This window comes from Talpa europaea (genome assembly GCF_964194135.1).
Source record: "Talpa europaea genome assembly, chromosome: 1".
NCBI lineage: Eukaryota > Metazoa > Chordata > Mammalia > Eulipotyphla > Talpidae > Talpa > Talpa europaea.
In genome coordinates, this window is record NC_140073.1 from 130328909 (window position 1) to 130353411 (window position 24503).

At 39.9% G+C, this 24503-nt stretch overlaps 1 protein-coding gene across 2 annotated transcripts in view; it reads left to right on the top strand.

Annotated features, from left to right (window-relative positions):
* The window catches only part of SPATS2L (spermatogenesis associated serine rich 2 like), a gene marked incomplete at both ends in the record, with an annotated part of 84729 nt that extends 70339 nt beyond the window's left edge, over positions 1–14390 (top strand). For both annotated transcript variants that reach the window (XM_084255333.1, XM_084255332.1), the window contains 4 exons: positions 5061–5170; positions 8267–8369; positions 11063–11283; positions 13995–14390. In XM_084255333.1, coding sequence (XP_084111459.1) covers positions 5061–5170; positions 8267–8369; positions 11063–11283; positions 13995–14390 — 830 coding nt within the window. The remainder of the gene's footprint in view (positions 1–5060; positions 5171–8266; positions 8370–11062; positions 11284–13994) is intronic.
* Between the last annotated feature and the right edge of the window lie 10113 nt (positions 14391–24503).

Here is a 24503-nt window from a genome sequence, read left to right on the forward strand (position 1 = left end):
AGCCCAAGTCCAAGTTCCACCCATGGACTGGCAGCGTGACCTTGGACAATTTTGTTAACTTCTCTCTGAGGTTCCTTTTCAGGGAAGTGGAAATGAAAAAAAATATGACCTCAAATAGTTACTATAAAGAGAAAAGGAGAAAATATATGTCAGGTACTTACCTGACATAATCTGTGTACAAAAAGGGAAAAATTTTTATTAGTAAAGAGGTTCATCCAACCACTCAAATAATAGTCAGAAAATGGAGGTTGGTGGGTATACAGCAGCTCTCAGATTAACATGTGTTGACTGAAATAAAATTCTCAATAACAGACAAAGGGTTTATTAGATAATCAAAATGAGGAGTTGAACCCAGGAAGCAGCCTGACAGACTTTACTCTGTGAGAACAGTTCCAACAGTCACAAGTGTGAGTTGTATATAGATAGGAACAGTGAGTCATTGATGTAAAAAAAAAAAGTAACTATTTTACTTGGAGGGAGGGGGGCTTCTGGTTTTCTCTAGACTTAGTTCTTTCCATTTCCTAAGTTATTTTGACCTAAAGATAAGGTGATATCGGGCCTCCCCGGTGGTACAAGGAGTTAGGACTCAATCTGTGCTGTGCACAGCCAATGCAGCATGAGTTCTATCCCCAGGCTGGCCAGGGAACTATCCACATGGCGCAGCAGACCTCTCCTGTCTCGCCCACTGCTCCCCTCAGCAGTATTTTTGGTCATCTGCCTGTTCTGCTCCCTGCTCTGTCTCTCGCCCTCCTGCGCCTGTGGCCTATACCCCAATTCTTGTATAAATAAATAAATCTTTAAATAAATCTTTAAAAAAAAGATAAGGTGTTATCTGTGTGCTGAGGAGGGCAAATGTTGGGGTTTCTGAAGAATGCACTGTGGAGACACAGGTGCACACACCTCTTTTTTTACATCTTCATTATCTGCCTCTGTGGTCTTTAGTGGGGGTTGAAATGTTGGTTTATCCACAGGCAGCAGATTCTTGCTTAGGTAACTCTGCATAATAGAGTGGAGCCTGTTCTGACTTCATGTGTATGCAGGTGACTTTGCCTTGGAGAGGGGGGAGGCTCCAGAACATTTATGTCAGTCTTCATACATATACAATCCATGCCTCTGACAGCTGTGTCTTCCCCACAGATCGGAAAAAATACTGTGTTTCTCCCCACAAAAAAACTGTCTTTACAACCTCTATCTTGAACTTACTTATCTATGATCTCAATTATTTTCCATATTTTCCATTTTCTGCACATGGTATAAACCACATTCCCTCAATTATAACACAGAATATAAATTATGATGTAAAAGATGTCCCTTGTGGCACCTAACACAATGCTGAAAAGACTGTAGGTACTCCCTAATATTTGTTAAACAAGTTATTATAATTAACTCAGTGTCTATAGGCTGTGGTGAACATAATGTAATTGCAAATGAAGACGTATATTCTAGATGATGTTACCTCATTTTGTCAATAATAATTGTTGATTTCACATAATTATTTCATTTAACTTCACAACAACCCTGCAAGGTGTGTAGGATGATTACATTTTGCAGATGAAGAGACCAAGGGTGTTGTAGTGCTAGGGTCTCAAACTTTGTTATTAGACCCAGGAAATTAAGGGACTAGATACATTCCTGGGCAACCCCAGGGGAAACAGGGTTGTAGCCCTCACCCATACACCCATATACTTAAGAACATGGTACAAAAACTGACATGCAGAGAGAAATAAAAAAAGGTTTATTTATAAGGGAAGTGAAAAAGGGGGAACAGAGAGAAATTGGCCAACATGTCCTACCAGCAACACAATCCGAGCTGAGACCCCAGGTGCAAGTTGAAGCCAGAAAAGCAAGAGCACAGAGAATGCACATGTTTAGTTTAAGCCCAATGTGGCCCCTTACCTCTGCCCCTCATTGCCAGGGGCCCCCTGTTCAGGAAGCCAGGTCCGTGGCAGGCTGGAAGTTGTGGACACCTGAGAGTTCAAGATGATGGCATCCTTCAGGATGCCATTCACTGGGTTGGAGTTTGGTCCTCTCTGTTCCTCCAAAAGATAGGCATATTTTGGGGGTGTCAAATTTACTAGAGATATGGAAAGAAATCATTACTCTGTGTTAGCAGAAACACAGGTATGTGATGAAATAAAATACAAAATTTGCAAGAATTTTTAAGGAATAAAAGGGATTTCTAAGAATTTTTGTGCTTGAAGAGTTACTTCTGCCCTAACTCCCACCTCCTCTTCCAGAATTTTGAGTTATCCTCTGTTGAGGAGTACAGAGAAGCTCTAAAATTTTCCATAGTGAAGTAATATGAGCAGGTTTCTCACGTGTTCCAAAAACTTGAAGGAATTTATAAATCCTTTTGAGAAAATGGATTTCAGCATACCAAATACTGTTTATAAAAGCACATAAATAACATTAATCAAGTCCTGAATGTAGTGAAAATCTAAAACTGTACAGAGCTGTTTCCCTCCACAGATTTCCAAAAGGATGGTGCTTTCAAAACATACTTATTATTCTATTTTAAATTATAGGATCAATGAATCTAAGGATCTAATCTGCTTTTTATAATGTGATTGATGTTTTCAGGTGAAACTGTTAGCTTTCCCCAAAGAATATTGACTTTAGATCTCAAGTTTTAGGACTTTTTCATAATGAAAAGCTTTGAAATGTTAATGAGACTATATGTAAGACTCATCCCAACACTTGCTGATGCTAAGTATTCATTTCCATGCATATTTTGCATGAGTGTAAACTCAGAACTTATTGGTGATCTTGCACCTGCATTCCTATTTTAGGGGCCATTTATATCTATTTCTAAAAAAACTTTTGTTTAGTGTGAATGCCGAAGTTCTACTTAATCAAAAAGAACAATTACCCCTAATTGTCACCAGTCCCCTAAATGATCCTTGAAGAAAAGTCAGATCTGTTTAACTGTGTAGTCACTCAGAGTCTGCCAACCCCTTCACTAGCTGCTTATCATGTATGGGAGTTCAGAATTCATTTTTTTGTCTTTGCAAGAGGAAAGTACCCCATTTCGTTTTCCAGCTTGAGAATTGTTTTCTCATGCTCCAGGTAATTAATCCCATCCTTAGGTTGAATTATAATGGCAATGGAGCAAAAGGCTCCTAGTCATTCTTAAGTGGGCCTTTTAGAAACAGAACTTCCATCCTTCTTTGCATATTCCTCTTAAATAATGGAATGATTCATGCATTGAACCCTCCATTCCTCAAACATACTGAGCACCCACTTTGTACAGGCCCTTGGTGTTGTGAATATAGAGAAGTGTTTGCAGGCAGGTAACATTAGTGATCTGGGAAGGGTAGGAGGACTGTGGAAAGCCGGGCACCATGCTTCATCTAGAAGGGCAATGGCTCCGGAGCTCTAACTAATTATTGCGCAGTGGGAATGTTGGCCAAGAGCGGCCAGAAATTCCAGTATTTTAAGAGAAATCCATCTTTCGAATGGAATCTCCTAGTTTTCATATCGGGTAACTCATATGTGGACCAAACAAAACATGTGTTCTGTGGCTATAAGTGATTAAATCCCATGGTTTTATGATTGCTGATCTATCCGGGTAACCTGGGACATAATTCAATAATACATTGCCTGTGTTCAGATGAAAATTCCATTCACTCCCATCTGAGAGGTGTGTTTTTCATTCGTTCCTCAGTATTCTGAAAGACCACCAGGCACAGATCAACCTCTGTGCAGCTACAGAGTATTGCAAATGAGAGACAGAAGATGTCCTGGTAAATAATCTAAGCATAATTAGACTAGTTGAGCAGATGAGTTGGCTTTCTGAGTTATAAATTAGTTATTTTATTGACATCTCAATATTGGTATTTGCATTAAAAGAGGTTTCTCAGTCTATCTGGAAAGTGGTTTATGGTTTGCAGGAAATCTTAATTCTTGATCAATTGTGAGCTTCTTTTTAGGATTTTGAAATGACTGGGTTTTGACAATATATGTTAAGAACTCTGATACTCATAAACCATATTGCTTGACTTTGTGTGTATGCTACGAATCTGGTCTAATGAAGCAGCTGACTCTTGTTCAGCCAAGAATAGAATGCAAATTTGACATGCACATTGTTCTAGCTAAGTGGACTTCTCATGTCTTGTAACTCAAAATGCTTGTTCAAAAGAAATAAAGGTAATTCATATATGATTTGAATTAGAGAGCTACAAATCTTTCTTTTAGAAGATCATACTTCATATTTAAGGCTCACCTTACGTGTTTATATTCATTGCTTCCAAGCTCTATGATTTGGGGGAAAGCACACAGACACACAAAAGTTACCCCGTGAACTACCACATCTATTTGAGACTTTAGCTCATCTGACAGATGTGTGAAACATGGCACCAGGGGACTCCTGATGTCTTCTCTACATGTGCAGATGCTGAAGATACACATGAATCCAGTTCAATCTGGCTTTGACTCACCCTTGAAATTTTTCCACTGGGGACACTTATAAAAAAGACAAGACTCTCTGGCCTGGAAGTTCTCTCTGGTTGCAAAATGGAAACATATCTGCACAGTATCAAAAGCAGAGGCATTTTTAGCTCACAAAAAGCTAATAAAGTAAAACTTTTATGTCATATTCCCACAGCTAGTCGCCCTAAATGAGTGTATGTTAAAGTTCAGAAGATCTGATGCTGTTAGAATTTAAAAGTACAGCACATACAGAGAAATGGTTTTTGCTTAGTGGACTCCCTACCATTCAGATAGGACTTTAGTATTTTTTGGGGGGAGATAGCCGTTCTGAGTAATGCACAGATTCTAAAGTCCAAATTAAGTAAGTGAGATCAGATGCAGTGTGGTAAATGAAGAAGATTGTGGGTGTGGAGTGAATCAGAAAAGGACTGTGTTTGGTTTGAGGACTGGTGGATCAGAACATAAGGAAATGAGTGGTCGAAATGGGCCACCACCAAAGGCATCCTCCCCTTAGCAACCAACTCAGAAAACATAGTCCAACAGAGCAGTCAGTGGAGGGGAATACTAATTCCAGGAAGTTAGACCGTGTTTAAACCTCTGAAGCTAATGGAGTATTCTTTCTTATTTGGCAGTGGAAATCCTGACTGCTCGACAGAAGAAAGCAGAAGAACTAAAGAGACTTACCGATCTAGCCAGTCAAATGGCAGAGATGCAGCTGGCTGAACTCAGAGCAGAAATTAAGGTCAGTTTCCAAATATCCCAGCCTGAACCCTGAGCCAGAGAGCTGATCCCCATTATATTTGTTCTACATCCACAGAGTGTGCTACTCTCTGAGGATCTGACATCATACAGCCAGCTCTCTTTCACAAGGTTGAAATAGAGGATACAAAAGGGTGAAGAACCACCTAATCACTGTTTTTAAGTACAGTGTGGTTGAAGGGGTTATGTTATTACAGAGGAGAGGTACAAGCTATTTTCTTAGTCAGTGGAGACTGACCTAAATAAAATGTGTTCAGCCATGAATTATAACTGGGATGAGGGATATTATTTTCACTCTCTGTAATTTATGTTTATGTATATAAACACACACATATAGGAACATATAGTAAATATGAGGATTCTGAAGAATGCACAATATATGGAGACTTCTTTCCTATATCCTTTTCTAGCTTATTGCCCTTTTATTAAGAATCCCATCTGTAGGGGCCTCCCTGGTGGCCTAGAGGTTAGGATGTGAGTTTGATCCCTGGCAAGGGAGCTAACCCACATGGCACAGCAGACCTCTCCTGTCTTGCCTGCTGCTCCCCTTAGCAGTACATTTCAGTAAATCCACTGTTGTGCTTCCCACTCTGTCTCTGTCTCTGTCTCTGGTGAGTCCTCTCACTCCTCCATACCTCTAGCCTACACCCCAGTTCTTCTAAAATAAAATAAAATAAAATAAAATAAAATAAAATAAAATAAAATAAAATAAAATAAAATAAAATAAAACAAAAATAAAATAAAATAAAAAGAATCCCATCTACAAATGTATTTAGTAAATTTCTGCTGCAAGCAACAGAAATTTACCCTTGCTAACATCAAAAACAAGTAGAACTTAAGAGAGAAAGAGAGAGAACAAGTAGAAATTGAAAGAGTATGAGTATAGTTCACTAATGCAGAATGTGATCAAAGAATTTGGCTACAATTAGGCAGGAACCCAGGCAGCCAGCAGGGTAATGTAGGTAGAGGTATTTACTGGACATTGTTCAGGGCACCATCAGTGAATGACCTCCAGACATCATCAGCCTTTGTGTCACCCTACTTAAGTCAAATTCCAGAGAACAATTCTTATCAACCTCCACTTAGGTCACATCCATTTGGCCAGGTGGAGTCTTTATTCGCAGACCCACCAAGGCTGTGGATCTTCAGAAATTCATTGGAGTAATTACCAGAAAGGCAAAAACAAGTGTTTACAAAATAGAAAGTTAACAACTTATAAATCTGCCCTTTGTCCCTTTTTCTTGTGCATATACATGTACTCTGTTGCTGACCCACTTCTAGGAAACTAGAGCATTTTCAAGCACAGTTGCTGCTAACTTTATTAGTAGCATTGTCTGCTGATCTGGGCATAAAACTGGTTGGGTGTGATAGAAACTAGCAAGTGACTTTTCAGTCTCCTCCATCCCAGTTAAGAATGAAAGTAGCCTATTGGGAATGAGGGCTTCCAAGGGTCCTGAAATCTTCTTACCTTTTCTCTGTTGCCTCCCACCTAGTTAATTGCAATACTTCCTTACTTGTCTTCTTCCAATCTCTCCCTCCACCCTGATCATCCATTCTAAGACCAGGGTTAAACCCCCAGAGCAGATCTGGTCTCCTCCAATATGGCCTACTCTTCCCCTCAGAATAAAATCCTCAACTGGACTCCAGTAATATACATCAAGGCTACCACATCCAGCCTGTTAGAACATCAAGTGAGGAATGTGATGGTGCCAGCTTCCGGCCTATTGAAATCTACTCATCCTCCAAGTTTTCTTTTCTGCCTATCAAGATTCCACTCATCTTATGATGGTTGACAGCATAGGCTTTGGAATGACACAGTCCATCTTCTGTGTCCTTGGATAAAGTACATATTTTCCTAGATACTTAGAACTTTAATTCTCCCTCTGTAAGATAGAATAATAGTACTGACTTCATAATAATGTGACCAGATGAAAACGAGATTATCTGTGAAGATTTTGATCCTTTTCTGATAGGTGTCTGCTACTTTTCCTTTACTGTTCCAACTCCAATACTTCCTCTTTCATAACCCTTTCCCCATTCTCCTCAGTAGGAAATGATTTCTTCCCTTGGATATTTCTAAAGCATCTACCACATTTTACCTTATATTGTGTTTAGTGGTAACTGTTGTGTAGGCCACATGTAAACTCCCTGGTAAACTCAAGGAGTGACTGAGTCATAGTTATTTCTGTAATTCTCACTCTGTCATCTACACAAAGATCTTAATTTTAAATGAATTAAAAAATCATGTCTTTCCCAATTCTCTTAACAGCACTTGAAATTCCATTATCCAAGATAATATTTTCTGGATACAAAGACTTTTTGGACTCCCTAGTTCCTGTTAAAATGTAGATGGGGGCTTCTCTGGTGGTGCAGGTTGTTGAGTGTTGCACTGTGAAGCTGTCTGCAGCCTCTGCAGCCTCTGCAGCGCAGGTTCCACCCCCAGCCAGCCAGATTGAAACCTACATGGTGCGGCAGACCTCTCTTGTCATGCCCGTTGCTCTCCTCAACAGTGTATTTAGTCAGTCTGCCTGTTCTGGTCCCTGCTCTGTCTCTGGTGAATCCTCTCACTCTCCCATGCATCTGGCCTGTACCCCGGTTCTTGTAAAAATAAAATAAAATTAAATAAAATAATAAAATTAAATAAAATAAAATAGGATGGGTGTCTAGGAAGGATGACATGTTTTCTCATAAGGGTTAATATCTTAGCAGGTCATTGACCAAATTAGAAAGATCCTGAATAGCAACACAGAAAATTGCAGCAGGGTGTGAAGAGTTAGCATGAAGCCAAGGGGTGCAGAAAGGTGAAATAGAGGAGTCCAAATACACATTTGGCCTGTATCACAGTTTTTTCTGAACCCAGGAAAGACAGGACCCGCCGTGGTCCTAGGACAAACAGGCCAAGTCGAACCTGATCTAAGGGAGCCCTCCCTGTAACAACAGCCTGATCCTTCCCTAATCTGCCCCTACCCCACCCCCCATTAGTACCGTCACTAGTAGCTGAGCACATAGTGAATAAATCTACAGCGCCTCAGCCATTTCTGTAATTGTGGGGCTCCTGTTTTACTTCTCTTTCCTCCAGCACTTTGTCAGCGAGCGTAAATATGATGAAGAGCTCGGGAAAGCTGCCCGATTCTCCTGTGACATTGAACAGCTAAAGGCCCAAATCATGCTCTGCGGAGAAAGTGAGTTTTGCATACTTGTTAAATAATTCTGTGTGAGCAAGCTTGGTGCTATTTGGAATGGAGATTGGAAATGTCAGATGTGCAGTCCCCCACGGGGGCTAAAGTGAGGTCTAAAGAGATTTAATGATCTAAGGTCATGACACAAGTCACTTGAAATGTCAAGATTTGAACTTAGAGTCTCCAAATGCCACTGCCCATCAGTAAATCCCCAGGATTTATTAAGTGAAACAGAACAGATTAATAAGTGTGTACCTTTTGCAAACTTTTCTTAAGCACCACCAGATAAACTGCTCTCTGCTTTCAAACATCCTGGTAATACAGAGACCTGTTACACTGAGAATGAGTCTTCCTGATAAATCGAGAAACAATGGACCATTGTGGTGAAGGGCCCAGGGCCCAGCTGTTGTGTGTGCTCTGCAGCGCCCCGGCCTTCTGGGTTCTCTGCACTGAGTGAAGCCTGCAGATAATGAAAGACTTCACTTCAACCCTTGGCTTTACTCTGGTTCCCTATTAAGCCTTAATTAGAACCGCTAATGGGCAACAAAATTGGCTGATACATCTTCCCTCCTCCAGCCCACCCATCAGAGGAGGTGGGAATGAGCTAACTAAGGTGGCTTCAACGGTGACCCCAAGGAGGGAAGAAAGACAAGTGAGGGGCATGGAGTACCCACAGCCTCATAATCAACTGAAAAACTGATTTGACCATACATTTGTTTCCGAAGTGTAAAAAAAAAAAATCTCAAAATTACAGAACTATATTAAATATTTTTATTAGTTATATATTAAATAGAACATACTTCTTTTGTATGTTCCTCACATTTTAATGTACATATCTCCTGTTCACTTATGTTATATGTAATTATGCTATACATTATAATTTACTATACTACAGATATGTATAGAAATATAACTTGCTCTTTATTACTTCACAGTTTATAGTTGACACTCATCCATATCAACATATTTAACTGATTATATATTTAATTGACATACTCAGTCCCCTGATTGTGAACATTTAGGTTGTTTCCAGTTTTTCACCATTAAAAGAACACTGCAGTGAGCGTCCTTGTTCACACATCCTTGGCACTTATCTGATCTTCTGATTTCTTACAAATTATTTTCCTTTTTTCCTATATGCTTTCTCCCATATGAAAGAATCTATTTGCCATTCTCTAGCCTCAAATTTTGTTCCATCTCTAAAGACACATTTAGAGAAATTCACATTGGAAATGTACATTCACAATGGAAATGTAACTGCCTATCCAGTTTCCACTCGGGACTGATGATGAGTGAGACTCCAGTGCACTCCCTGAACTGGGAGGCTGGCGAGGACACCTTTACCTGCTTCCCTCAGGTGCCATCCATCTAGTGGGAAAAACCTTCCCTTAGCCAAATTCCTAGTGTTCACGAGCCTCACATATTTGAGACAATAGTCCTCAAAAGACCTTTTTCTGCTCAGCTTTGTTGAAAGCATTGAGAGCCCACAGTTACTGAAACAGAAATAGTGCACTCTGAGCTGAAAGAAGCAATGACGGCGCCCCCCCCCACCCCAAAAGAAGCTGAATCTAGGAGCACAAGAGCCACAAAAGCCCCCAAGTCATGTTTGGACATCCCCAACATGCTGTCACACCATATCTATACAATAAAGGGACAGGGATGCTTCCTGCTCTTTCCATTTCTAATGTTCTGTGAAACCCACTAGTCATGCCTAATCCTCTGGGAGCACCCTGGGATTAAGTCTCATCCAACACAGGTGGCAGAGAAAATTGCTTTTAAAAATTGGTGACAATTTTAAAATTCAAAGGTCTTACTGTCCTGCCTGGCAGTCCAATTTGGTGAACTGTGAGAGGGAAATGATGACTTTATCCTTGAATGGATACCCCCCATGCCCCAATTCAGCATAATCACACAGAAATCATCCCATCAAAACCCACTCCTTTCAAAACCAGCAGGAATGGGGATAATAAACATTGAACAGGCCTGCCCGAGCCTGCCGGGAATCTGTCTGATTAGCCTGCTTTGACATTAGCATTGGAATTGGTACAGATTTGCAGTGGGGCTGTAGAAAATAGAGTTGATAAAAAGGCAGATAATGGAGCTCTAATGGAATAGAAAGGATGCTTTGGGGGCGGCAGGCCTGACTATCATTGGAGGATACGTATGATTCTGGCTGATAAAGTTCCTAACACCCAGCATTACCCCATTCCCTGTTCTCAGAGCATCATGGCACTGAAGGGCAAAGTAAACAACCACCTCCCAGTCTTCTGTGCCTCTGTTGTATGGACTGGTCCAGGGAACTGCCAAGAATCTCAGGAATGGCCTTGGTGATAGGAAATAGGAGGCAGAATGCATTTTGGACAAGGGGGTGAGGGGATACTTCTGGGTTTCCTTATTCCTTGTCCCTTGGTGATTCTGACCTAAAAGATAATATTAAAGTTGCCCGGATATGCAATATTTCTTGCAAATGTCTCCTAACTTGGATGATTATGCTATAATCACAGTTCAGTGGTTCTCACAGAAGAAATTTGGTGGTCTCTAAGCACCAAAGTGCCCTTTCAAATGACAGCTCTCAAAAATAAAACTTTTCTTAATGTTTTTATGAAGCTCCTGCCAATTTCCACATCTCCTGATGGGTTACTGAGGCTGCAGGGCTCCTGGCCTAGCCCATAACACCTAGCACTTTGTTTTTGCAGTTACACACCCAAAGAACAACTATTCCTCAAGAACTCCCTGCAGCTCCCTGCTGCCTCTGCTGAATGCTCACCCAGCAGCCTCTGGAAAACAGAATAACTTTACCCGAAAATCATCCAGTCACAACAAGCCCTCTGAGGGTAAAGCAGCAAACCCCAAAATGGCGAACAATCTTCCCAGCACTGCCGACACCTCTCACCAGGCCATGCCTGTGAACAAGCAGGTAAGCTGTTCTTCAGGGGTTCCTGTAGACCCTGGTGCATAATGACAGGGAAAAAACTCATTTGCAAAGGAGAAAAACAGCCATTGTTGGATGCAGAGCAAGCTGGGATTGCCTCCACCTGCTCCCCACCCCCCCTCACCCGCTCAGCTTCTCACCCCAAGAGCCCTGAGAGACCACACCTGTGCTCCCTGACCATGCAGCCCACACTCCAGAGGTGTTTTCCATATGGAGAAGTGACCTTTGTACACTGCTGACAGCATTAGCAAAGGGTACATATACCTCAGAGGCCAAGCTTCCCTCATGCCCTCCAGGGCTACTGTCCCACTTGCCTTCATGTGGAAGGGACTTATAGGAACAAGACACAATTAGTAAGAGGAAATTGACTTTTTTTAAGCTCATTTAATTCCCATTTTGTTTATTTTATCAGTAAGAGATCATAGTTCAAACTTTCCTCTCTTCTCTTGGACTTCCAGTAAAGAGAATAAATTTTAAAGTGACATTACTCTTATCTACCCTGACACCTAATAACAAGATTCTGAAGGACTTTCTGTTCTTTTTCTTCTCCACTATATCCTTGAGAAGTGATTTCCCCATCTTTAGAGAATGAATAAGAAATGGAATTTGATGATACAGAGGTTGGACTTGCTGAAAAGTCACCTTTAATGATCTCTAGGACAGAGAGCTCGAATAAAGGGACGTTTTTTCTTAAACATTCCAAATACTAGTTTTCTAACAAGTGCACTGTTGGATTTTGTGGTCTTGGTCTTTTAGAATTCTCATTAATGATGCTGGCAGACATTTTCTCTGGCCCCAGCTGTCTTTGTGAACTTTTAAAATAACATCTTCACAAGGGATATTTTATATATTCATAGGTTGAAGGTCATCATCGTATCTGTTTTACTTGTAGTGTGACTGCATCTCTACAGATTTTGTTCCATGCTCATTATTAAAGACCATACTAATATTAAGTCTAAAATTTAGTCTTGAGATTCACTTTCACAATTTCTTTGAAAATACAGTAGGCCAGATTCAATGTATTTATATTGAGACTTTTTCAGCTCACTGTTTTATCATTTTCAGCAAAGCATGTTTAAGTTGAATTATATGTCCACCTCAAAACCTGTAGACCCAGCAAGAAGGCCTTTGTGCAGGGCCCTATGCTTTAAAAATCCCCTCTAGTTCTCCCCCAGTCATGGCCCACCCTTGCCATGAGACCGAGGAGATATACTACCCAAATCTGTACTCTCCCCTCTGGAAAGTGCTTCAAGGACTCAAGATCCTGGAATTCTATTTCCTTACGATACCAAGGCTACTCTCAGAGTCTGTTAGGGCTGCTTCTAGTATAACTGATGATGTATCTGGCTGGATACACCATCTTGAGGGCAGATAATACTACTGCTTTGTACACCTCTGGTTCCAAAGAGTGATAATTTGTGGGAGTGAGGACAAAGCTTAGGTGTGCAGGCTAGAGCATCCACATTCAGGGTCGCAAACCCCCTTACAGTGTGGGGCAGAGCCAGAAGTAGGAAGAAACAGTATTCAGACCTATGGTTTGTGGGCCTGCATTTGTCCTGTTGCTCGAGACTCTGAATTATTAGGGGTAGGTCTGCCCTAAACCTGTAGCATCCAGTCACAATGATGCACAAATTAAGAACTTTACTTACACATCATCAAAAAAAAAAATTATACATTTTAGTAGAAGAGTTTTGATTTTAAAAAGCGGTTCTTGTAACAACCTACTTAGGAATCTTGTCAGAAGACAGTATGTGAAATGGAAATGGCTCCAAAATTTTTTTAGTTATAGATCTTGGTCAAGTCCCTTAAACTCATTATCCTTAGTATAAAATGAAGCAGGTGATAGCAGCTATCTTAAGGATAACTGTGATGATAAATGAGATAACATGAAGTACATTGCTGAGTGCCTTGCACACTATAAGTGTTCCGTAAATGTTGGCCATTGTTGACCTTAAGGAGTTCAGAAATCTTTCCTTTACACAGGGCTGGTTGCTGTGGTTGTGGTGGCTGATTTGTTAAAGGAATAATTTTTCACTGTGGTGCTTTAAAATTCATGGCTGAAAATAGAAAAAAAGTTTAGAAAAAAACAAACTACCTCTATGAAAATAAATCGCATCTCTATAGTCCATCAAGATCTACCAGATGTACCTCACCTCTGTGCTTGCCCAAGATAATATTTCTGAACTATAAGATACTTGCTTTGAAATAAAATAGAGAAGAAAAATTACAGACAGAATTTTACATTTTTCTTCATTTATGTAGTCAGAGTTCATGTACATAGTCTGTACAGAGTCTCCCAGAAATTTTCATGGTTGAGAATCATCATTGCACTGCCCCTGTGTTACATTTCTTCCTGATGTATTTTAAGCACACTTTGTGGGTTTTATTTGGCCTGGTCTTGAATTGTCTTATACTCATGTGACTTCTCTTTCAACACCAGTAATACTCTTAGCATCCCATGGACAAAACAGCCCACTGTTCTTTTAAGATGTAGGATTTTATCAAGTTAGCTTTATTTGCCTGTTATTATATTCTGGGGTACAAAAAACTTACCTGTGGTTTGGCCATCTGATCTGGTTTCCCTGATGTGTACTGATGTTACCTGTAGCTTGTTAGCATCTAACAACTATCTCTTTTCTGTTTTTGTTTTTTTGTTTGGTTTTGGTTTTGGTTTTGTTTTGTTTCATTTTTGGTAGAATGGGTCTTCTAGCCAAAGACGAAGATTTAATCCACAGTATCATAACAACAGGCTCAATGGCTCTGCCAAGCCGCAGGGTGGTGGTAATGAAGCTGACCCCATGGTGAAGGGCAACAACCGCCATGAACACAGAAGACAGCCTCACAACGGTTTCCGGCCCAAAAACAAAGGGGGTGCCAAAAATCAAGAGGCCTCCTTGGGGACAAAAACCCCCGAGGCCCCCATCCACTCCGAAAAGCCCCGGCGAAGGCAGCACGCTGCAGACAACTCGGAGGCCAGACCTTTCCGGGGTAATGTCTCCAGGGTTTCACAGTGCAATCTCTGCCCCACGAGAATAGAAGTTTCCACAGATGCCACGGTTCTCTCAGTCCCAGCTGTGACATTGGTGGCCTGAGCTAGGAGAGAAAAAGATTCAGTTTTCACTCAGTTTTGGTTCCCTGCCCAAGGTGCTGACCCAATTCGCTGCCAAAAGAGAGTCAATCAGTATATACAAACCCTATATGGTTGTGTCATCCTCTCTTAATCATTTTTACTAATTCTAATAATCAGCTCTAGCTTGCTTCATAACTTTCATGGCTTTGCTTGATCTGTTGATGCTTTTTCTCATCAAGACATTGCAGCATTTTAGCTAGGCAGTATTTACTCATTTGTTAGGAAAAATCAAGAATTGGCTGGAGATCAGAGCCTCAGTAGCGACCTATGTTGTAGCAGTGATGCCAGTCTATTGATTGTCTTTAGAGAGTTAATGTTGAAAAAAATTCTTATTGATCAGACAAACATGATCTGCCGAAGACACATGCGCTTTTGTAGAATTTAACATCTGGTGTTTTTCTGGAAAATATATATATACATATATTGCTTTATTTGAAACAAATTAAAATATGCTGCATTTGACTCCTGGCTTGTTTCTTTTATTTGATGCCCATTTTCTTATTAAATACACCATGTGGCACTTTCAAATGCAGTTAGCAGCTAGAGGTTGTGGCACACAGCTCCGTGCTATACTGCTTCTCTTGAGATAAATATCCTTTCAGAAAAAATAATGCTTACAAATGGCCGCAGCCAGTACATTACCCACGTGTAGGTGGGTACGCAGCCCACTCGTGTAAAACACTGTGTGGGAAGACTTGGTTCCAGGTAACATCAATCTCAGCTCCACATCTCTTAATAAAGAGAATTTATTGGCTCAGTGACTGAAAAGTCCAGTATCAACATATGCCTTGGGCACAAATGAATCAGGTTCTGGCTCTTTCTCCTTGACATCTCAGGTCTCCTGCCTTACGTTGACATTGTGTTCACAATGATGGTAGAGGTGACCTGGCTCCTGAGAGTCAAGACCATCTCCCACACTGTCAGAAGAAAGAAGCTCTCCAGGCACCACCAACGTGGAGCATGTATCTTTCTCAAAAGTCCCAGCAAGTCCTTTGCATGTTATTGACCCAGAATGCTAAACCAGGCATCAAAGCAGGAGAGTACTAATTAGCATAGACTAATCAGAGCCCATCCCTGGCACTGAGGGGTGGCCATCTGCCCAGAAGTACATGGGCTGTGTGGAGAAGGACGGCTGTTAGTTCAGGAGGAGAGAGTGGATACTGAGTGCCCCGACCTCAAATAGCCCCAAGCCCCTCTTTGACTGCCACTCAGGTACGGCTCTGCTTCCATAACGCTTCCATGTGCCCTACAGACTGTTGGCCTCTTTCAAATACAAATGTGTACTTCCAGTTCAACATTACCATTTTTTCTAACAAGCCAGGTTTGGTGGTTTTCTTCCACGGAGCAGATCAGCTGAGCCTGCAGGCCACAGAAGCTTGTGTTTCTTTTGCCGAGCATAGAAGGATGTTTGAGAAAGAGAGCACTTTCTGAGGTCTTTCAGTGTACCCAGAGATTTAACAGGAATTTGAAATGTTGTCACATTCCAGGAAGGAAGGAAGAGTTTGTTCATTCAAATAAGAAAGATAAATGTTCAGGGCTGCAATCCATGTTTACTCTGTCTGAGGCTTTGAATATATATTTTAGAAGACAGAGGACTTGGCACAAATTTTGTGTAGCAAGATTTGGATCACCACTGAAAAATGTCAGTTGGTATGTGACAACGTTAAAGATGACTCAAGTAATTTTTGCAAAAAAAAAACAATGAATTTGCCAGCTCAGGGTTGGACCCGACCCTCTCAACCTTGACTCACTTGCTGTCTGGGTTAAGAAAGTTCAAACACATCCCTAACAAATGCTCCCAGATCACAAAAAAAGAAACAAAGAATGCTAAAAATGTTTATACACCTGATTATATCTTTTTCCAGAACTTTGCCTTTCTTTCAGATTCTGGGCATGTGAGCATTTATTAATTTGAATTTTTGAAACAGTGGTTTCAATATTTTAGTGCCCGTGTCAGGCCATTTAAATACTGCATTATAAATCTTCTGATCTGATGGAACCACTGGCATGATCCTAGAGATTTGGGTAAAATGCTGCTATTCTTTTAAAATATTTTAAACGCCTCTTTAAAAATCCATGGGTTATGAGTGTGCTAATATCTCTACTTAATGCACAAAAGCTAGAAGAATAGAGTCTTCTCTCTTAAACATCTCTCTGACAGAGGCTAAAACATCTTAATATCTGTGAAGATTGGGATTTAAAGAATAACTTCAAAACTCAGCTACATTGTACCACCAAGCCTCCATCTGTGAGATTTAAAACCTCCCTGTTGGGTTGCCAATTACATTCCAAATTTATATTTCATTTGACAATCTCTATATACTGCAGCTCTGTCCTGTTGAGCCTGTCCTATGGGTGCTGAATGCAGCAAGGCTTAAAAAGTTAAACCTAAATTATCACAAAATTCACCCTTTAAGCCCATACATGAGTTTGGGGAGAGTAGGGGAGAAGGGATTTCATTAGGCATCCACCATATCCAATTTTAAGCTCAGTTCACAAGCAGTTCAATTCTGCTGCCCCCAGAAAGTTTCTAATTAAACATTCTAAGGTCGACCAATTGAGGTTAATGGGAAATGTTGCCAGACCAAAAGCAACCTGCAGATTTTTGCCAAGCAAGCAATTTGGGGATTCTCTCAATAGCCCGTGTTTGAGTCTCCACCTCGATTTAACCCTCTAAAGAGGGAAACTAGGGTTGGGACAGTTCTTTTCCTAGGGTAATTCGGTCGGTGGTTAGTAGTCCTGAGATAACAACTAGATAGAAACCTTCATTCAACATCACCCTTTGACTAAACATTCTCCTCTATCCCTTCCTCCCTTTTAACTCTGTATCCAGTGCTGTCTGTGTAGAGTGCCCTCTTGTGTCTAGAGATGGTATGATTTTCATTTCTCAGCATCCAAGAAGCAAGTAATGATACATTTTTTAGATTTTTATTTTTTTAACCACGCCTGTTTCAGAAATCATACCTAAAATTTGGGCACAGGGGACTGGACTCCAGATTGCCCTCAAGTTACCAAAACATAAATCAAAAGAAAAAGAATCTGTCACTTGCTTCCAGATTTCCTAAGCAAACTATAACACAGCAAAAGACCACCACTATCATCATCATCATTAGAATAAGTCAACTGCATAATATATGGCCCCTACATCTTCCTGAAAGTAGTAATCCATCTTAACTGCTCAATTTGGTAAGAAAAATTATGAAGAGTTTCAAAGTCCCAGGAACTCTTTTATTACTTCAGAATTTGACAGCACAATTTTAATACTTTTAAGTATTAAAGCTATTACCAGAACTTTTTTTTTCACCCTTTACTTTTTCCTACCAGCCTTTATAAATTCTAAGGAAACTTTCTATCTATTCTTAGTTACCAAGAAGCAGGTTCCCAATCCTTGGAGCCAGATCAGCCAAAACCAGTATTTGTTACAACAGCCCCTCAGACAAAGGCACTCTGGTCTGGACCCAGTTGTACTGTCCAAAAACTCATAGTGTTGGTCTCTCATACACAAGGTTTTTATAAATTATTTTCTTGACTCATTTTCAAAAGGCCCCTTGTTTATGAACTTGCTTCTTTCACAGCTCAGAACAGCTTCCGGTGCTACCACTAAGTTTCAAATTTCATAGCAGATTACCATATACAATTTTTTGAAAATAAACACTAAAGCAAAGTTGTTTATTTACCTGAGAAAGTATGTAGATTTCTGACCAAAAATAAAAATGTATTTCAGAACCGCTACTAGAGGGACCAAAGAATTTCTGCAGAAAATAAATGTAATAAGCACTTCTTTTTCACAACAGAAAATATCCTATTTTTTAACTTCAGATACATAAGTTTGAATTAGATTTACCTATTCCTAGTCTTTTGAGAGAAAATGCATTTTCTGTAAATTACTAGCATTATGTGGCAAGTCAGTCACTATCATTTTCCTTCTACCAATGCCTGACACACAGTAGGGTCTTAATAGACTGAGAACGGAAGAGGCAGCAGATGTGGATGACTGTTTAACTCCAATACCCTCCAGATATCCTGGGGTCTATTCTTGCACAGAGTAATTCAGCAAGTTTCCAGAGCAGCTCACGCGCTCAGGTAGCCATGGTGGCAGCTGCCTGGATTCCAGTCCAGGCCCCACCAGTTCCTAGCCATGTGAACATGGGCACATTTCTAACCACCTCACTGCCCCAGTTTCTCCACAGGTCAATGGTGTGAGTAACCATACCCATCTTGAAGGGTTGGGATAAGGATTGAGTAAATATTTGCAAAGCACTTGGAGTAACTGTGTGTGGGTCAGATTCCAGTCAGGAGACAGAGTAATGTGAATAAGTAAAAAATATATACATACACACATATATACAATATATACACACACACACATACACATGTATGCAAATATATAATACATACACAAATATACACACATACAATAGATACATATGCACATACATTGAATTTATAGAGAGGTACAGAAAGGATCTAACTGCCTGTCTATCTGACCTAGCACATTTGCTACTAGAGCTAAAGCAGAGGAACCAAGGAAATAACATGTTTGGGAGAACATCCCACCCCCCATACCTCACTTCACTCCTGCCCCGCCCCCCCCCCCCCCACACACCCCAAGGTTGAAATTCAGACCTTGTTGGGGAAGGTGTGGCTGTGGCCCACTGGAGGACCAAGAAGCCGAGTTGCTGGCAGGCAAGAAGTCAATGTCAGAGTTGGGGAACTTCCAGTGCAGGAGCTGGCTAGCCAACTGGGGCAACAGCAAACCTCACCAGGAAGCAGGGGTGCTGTTGCATTTTTTGGGGTGCCAGAAGGGGGACCACAGAAATGGAAGCTGGCTGGGAGTGAGAACCTCCGGCACTTTCTCTCCCTGACCAAGCATCATACAAGCAACAACACGGGGGCACACTTTGAACCAGGAAAATGTCCCTTGCTCCTGCAGTATCTCCCATGTGACAATGCAGCTGGCTAAAGAGAAGTGCTCACAGGGTCCAGTCTCATGTTACAAGCAAGGCAACAGATTTGGAAACAAGAGGCAAAGAGTTGATAACTGGCATACCCTTAGAAAGCTCTGCAAGAGTATTTAACAAGATACTAGCTCTGCAGCACACAGAGGATGCCAAGCCCTACCTGACCCTTTCCTGGGAATGGAGCACAAGCTATCTCTGGACTTACAGGCCTGGGATCGAGTAAGATGGCCTGCGTGTGAATCCTGCCTTTGCCTGTCCTTGCCACTCAACACCTTACGAAACCCCTCTGCACTTTCTCCAGATAACTGTAAAATGGGGTGACAATAGTACACCTACATCATAGATTAGATGTAGTAAACAAGTTAACATATAAAGGACTTAGAGGAGAACATCTTAGTTTTTATTAGGTGGTTGCTTGGTCAGAACAGCAAACAAAGATGTTTCTAATCTTATACCAAAACCAGAAATGTAAGTGGGAGTTAATAGGGCAGATTTTGTTAATTGGCAGGCCTGAGACATCCTTTCTTTGGTATCATCCTCCCCCTCAATTCCCAGAGCTCCACTCCTGCCTGTGATTGATCGCTCCAATGTTCTCTTACTCATTCATAGCCCCCATCAGAGAAGCAGTTATTTTGCTAAAGTTAAGTCACCAACTAAAGCAGTGGTTCTCAACTCAGATAATCGATTTTGTGGCCATCCCCACCCCCATGAGCTATTTGGAAAAGTCTGGAGACAATTTGTTATACCTGGGGTTGGGGGTGGGGAGGTAGAGAGGATATTTTCCAACCCTGAGGATACTTCTCAGCTAGTGGTGAAAACACATTAACATCTGACAGATTAGTAGAAGAAAAAGAACTAATTTGGGGGTTATTTTCTATTTTTGTTTATATTTTTTTTTATTAAGGAAACATTGGTCTACAACAGCATGGTTCAGAAATACAGGATCCCACCTCTTCAGGAATAAAAAAAAAAATTTAATCACATACTTATTGAGAATCTGCATGGCTGTAAATTCCAGAGTAAACAGAACAAACCAAGGGTTTTTATCCTGAGTAAAAGAATGGGACAGAGACCTGAGGAGAGAGGGGACTCGCGACAAAAATCACACTAACTAGATGTTTGCCACCATATAGATAAATTTCTCTGATAAAGAGGTAATCTGAAGATAATTTTTAATTTGGGCACCATTCCGAGTCTTCATTCTTCTATGCCTTTAAAGGATGGTAATAGTTTCTCTTGAAACCCACAGGGCCTCCACTGACCTTAGTTCAAAATAATCCACCTGCCAATGTGACACATCTGGGAAGGCTTGAAGCTTCTTGGGAAGGCCAATCCTTCAGGTACAAGGGGTTTGGAGAAAGGGAACAGAGATAAAGTAGACATTGACTTGCTCTCCTGAAATACTGGGATGATTGGTTCAGCCAAGGCTACCAAATCCAGACTGTCTGCCCCATAGTGAGGGTCTAAATGTGCAATTCTGATGTCCTTGGGCTCATCATTTATCTAGAAATTGAGTTTCCAGTTCTTTCCACCCAAGAAATCAGGGGATGATTTCTCCAGAGAACTGCTATTGCAGCAGAATATCCAAAATTTAAAAAAATCTTGTTAGAAGGTAATGTTTGCCTTTTCCCAACTTTAGGAAATATATTACTTTTTTCTTTCCATAAGGCGCCCTTCTGTTTAAGACAAATTTCTTTCCAAGCCTTAGGCCCCCAGCCTGAGAGCTCTGTAGCACAGCAAAATCTTACTAAGGTAATGAAGGCTCTCAGGTAAAAAAAAAAATATATATATATATACATAATAAAGGAAATGAAAAGTATGAGATGGAACATTGTAAAATGAAAAGTCATTAAATAAGCAAGAAGGGCAGAATACTGAGTTACTGTAAAATCCTATTTGTCTCAGGCACAGCCTACTCCAGGAATCACCTAGCCAGCAAAGATGAAGTGTGTATGCGCAGTCTGAGGCAACACATGTGAACAAAGAAAAGTTAGCTTTTCTGTAACAATATCAGCCATGTGTGTTATGAGACTTAAAGGACTGCAAGTGAAAAAGACCCCTCTGAGGCCAAACCACCAACCAAATTCCATGCATATGAAATTCTGAAAACAGCTGGAAACCAAATCTATTTTTCTGTTAGCTATTTATGATGCTTCCCTTTTTGGCTGTATTACATGCTTGAAATCCTTCATGCTAGCGGTAGCCCTTAGCAAAAAGAGTCACTACTCTGTTCTCCATAAACTAGGATAATTGATAGTTTTTAAGGGAACTTATAATAATAGTCTTTCCCATTACTAAAAAGTTCCTAGTTAACTTAGGAATACACATATGTAAATCATTTGAAAAAACTTTTAATTTGCTTTAAAAGTTCTTTCCCTTCATTTTATCAAATTCATACTTATTAGTTAGTATCTAACAATCCTCCTACCAAATGTAGATTGAAATTACTCAAAGGTATTGCAGGTATCAGGCAATTTATAAGGAAATCTCATATTCATATAAATGTTGGCATCCTTCTTTTTACAGAACAATTTACTACCACATCTTCATGCAATTCAAAATGCTACTTAAATAAATAAATAAATCTCTAAAAAAAAATGCTACTTAAAAATTTTTCTAAGAACAAATTCGCGGGTAAAGCCAAATATATTTGTGTGATAATTCTAGCTTTAAAAATCAAGATATAGCTGCATAATGATTATACTGTATTTAATCATAGAATGGGAAATCAAGTTTTTTCAATGTTAGCACTTGCAAAGCAGGTAACAGGAGTCAGTCTGTGAAAGAAAAAGAAATTACATCAGCAATTTTAACAGCAGCAGGAATGGAAGGGAGGCCAATCTGCTTTTTTCCTTTCTCTAGTCAGAAAGAATCCAGAGACCTCTCTGGAAGCTCACGTTCCAGCCATTACTTTAAACAACTTGACAAGTTACATAATCGCTATGGTCATTACTAATAGTAATTGTAGTCATTGTTAATAATACCACACTAAGGAACATCCACAAGCACTTCCTTTGTTTTCTGGACAGAATAATTCTGCAAGGTTGGACATTTGTTTCTTTATCCCCTGAAGATTGTTACCAGATACATTTTCTAAGGTAATTGGGGGTAGGAGTTGCCTCAACTGACCAAAAATTTATGGATATGTAATCCAATAGAATTCCCAGCTATCCAAAAAAGTAGTGCACACCTGTGAAAGCTTTATAAAATGAAATGACATAAAGCAAAGAAATAATTACCATTAGTTACATGGTGTTTTTTTTGAGGATTTCAACACCTCCCCAAAATCTAACAAATCATACCAAAATACACATTAAACCTAAAATAATATTAAAATGTAGTAAAAGCAGGAATATCATAAACACACGCCTGCATAAAGCAGTTTTCATGAACGAGGTTGGAGGTAATGCTCTGGCTTCTGGGGTACACAGCACGTCCAGAATGACAGCTGCAAGACAAATTCTGAATGCTATTTCCAATGCTTGCCTTTCTTCATAAAAGTGAACTACTTCTGGGGTGTTGTTATTGTATAGCCTTTACTTTGCTTAATTTCATTTTCTTGATCTTTATGAATTGGGAAAGATTACCTCATTATGGTGTAAAACTAAAAAACAAATTCAACACAATGAAGCTATAAAATACATGAAATACATTATGAACTGTAATGTAAGGTAATATTGTAAAAAAATTATTATTTAAAAATATAAACAAATAAATGCTTTAGTAGATCCCCATTATTAGCCTTAAGTTTTCTACAATAGAACTAACCAGTTTTAATCAGGGTAAACCAGTTTTTAACACACACATTATCTGGAAAGGTAGTCAATTACTTTTTATTATTATTATTTTTTAGAAGATTGATTTATTTATTTATACAAGCACTGAGTACAGTCAGAAGCGCAGGAGGATGAGAGAATTCACTGAGCCAGAGCAGGGAGCAGAACAGGCAGAAGGACCAAAGTACACTGCTGAGGGGAGCAGCGGGTGGCAGGAAAGGTCTGCGCGCCATGTGGGACCCTCCTCTGGTGGCCGGGGAGCAGCCAGGGATCAAACCGGTGCTGCAGAGACTGCGGGCAGCTTCGCAACCCAGTGCTCAACCGCTGCGCCAGCCACCGGGGAGGCCCCAATTACTTTTTAAATATGCTAAGAGTTTCTATTGTGTCCCTTGAATTGCATAGACCTACTTTTAGGTTTATGCAATTGCATAACAATTGCATAAACTTACTTCTCCAGAGTAAGGATACTGAGTCATATTTATAAATGACTCAGAAAATTATTTGTCTAGGAAGAGCAAAAGGTTATGATGAGTTACCATGAAAACTCTTCCCTGTTTTCAAGAGTTTGGTATTAGAAAAAAATGTGTTTTGACGTTAAATTAACCATCAAGGAACCACACCCAAATAATGTTGAAGTCATTGGAGCGTTATATTTGTCTTTTGACTCCTAATATCCATAAAGGACCATGTGACCCTTCCCACCTTAGTTGTGCCAGTTTTCAAGGGTTATTATGAAAACTCTTCTTACAAAGGTTAAACATACTAGATAGAGTCCCCTTAAACTACCCTACACAAAGAGTTAAACTGTTGACTGAATCACCCATGATTAATCTTTAACATAATGTTTCCTTTCCAATTAAATGTTTATTATGTCTAAAATACACGTGCTATATTTATTAGTATAAAATTATATTATGTGCATCAGCAATTCAAGATGTCCTAGATGAAGCAATACAATGTCCTGATTGGAAGTTCTCCAATATTTACTATGTTCTTTACTATGTTATTTAATATGAGTTTCAGAATGCCTGAATTTGCTATAATAGTATTTTTCAAAGGTGACTAAATATTTTATATACTACACAGGGAATTTAATTCACAAATCTTCAGTTAAATATTCACTTTTTCTAACTAAATAAACCACCTATTTTAAAAGGCTACTGGTACATGGATAGCTATCAAAAATTGGTTTGTTTCATACGTGATATGAACAAGAAAGCAATTTTGTAAGCAGAAAAACTACTCACGGGCTCCAAAGTTTAAAAATAATTACAGTCACAGAAAAGGTCACTTTTTATGGAAAAGCTTTTATTTTATTTTGTAAAAAGTAGTGTGTTG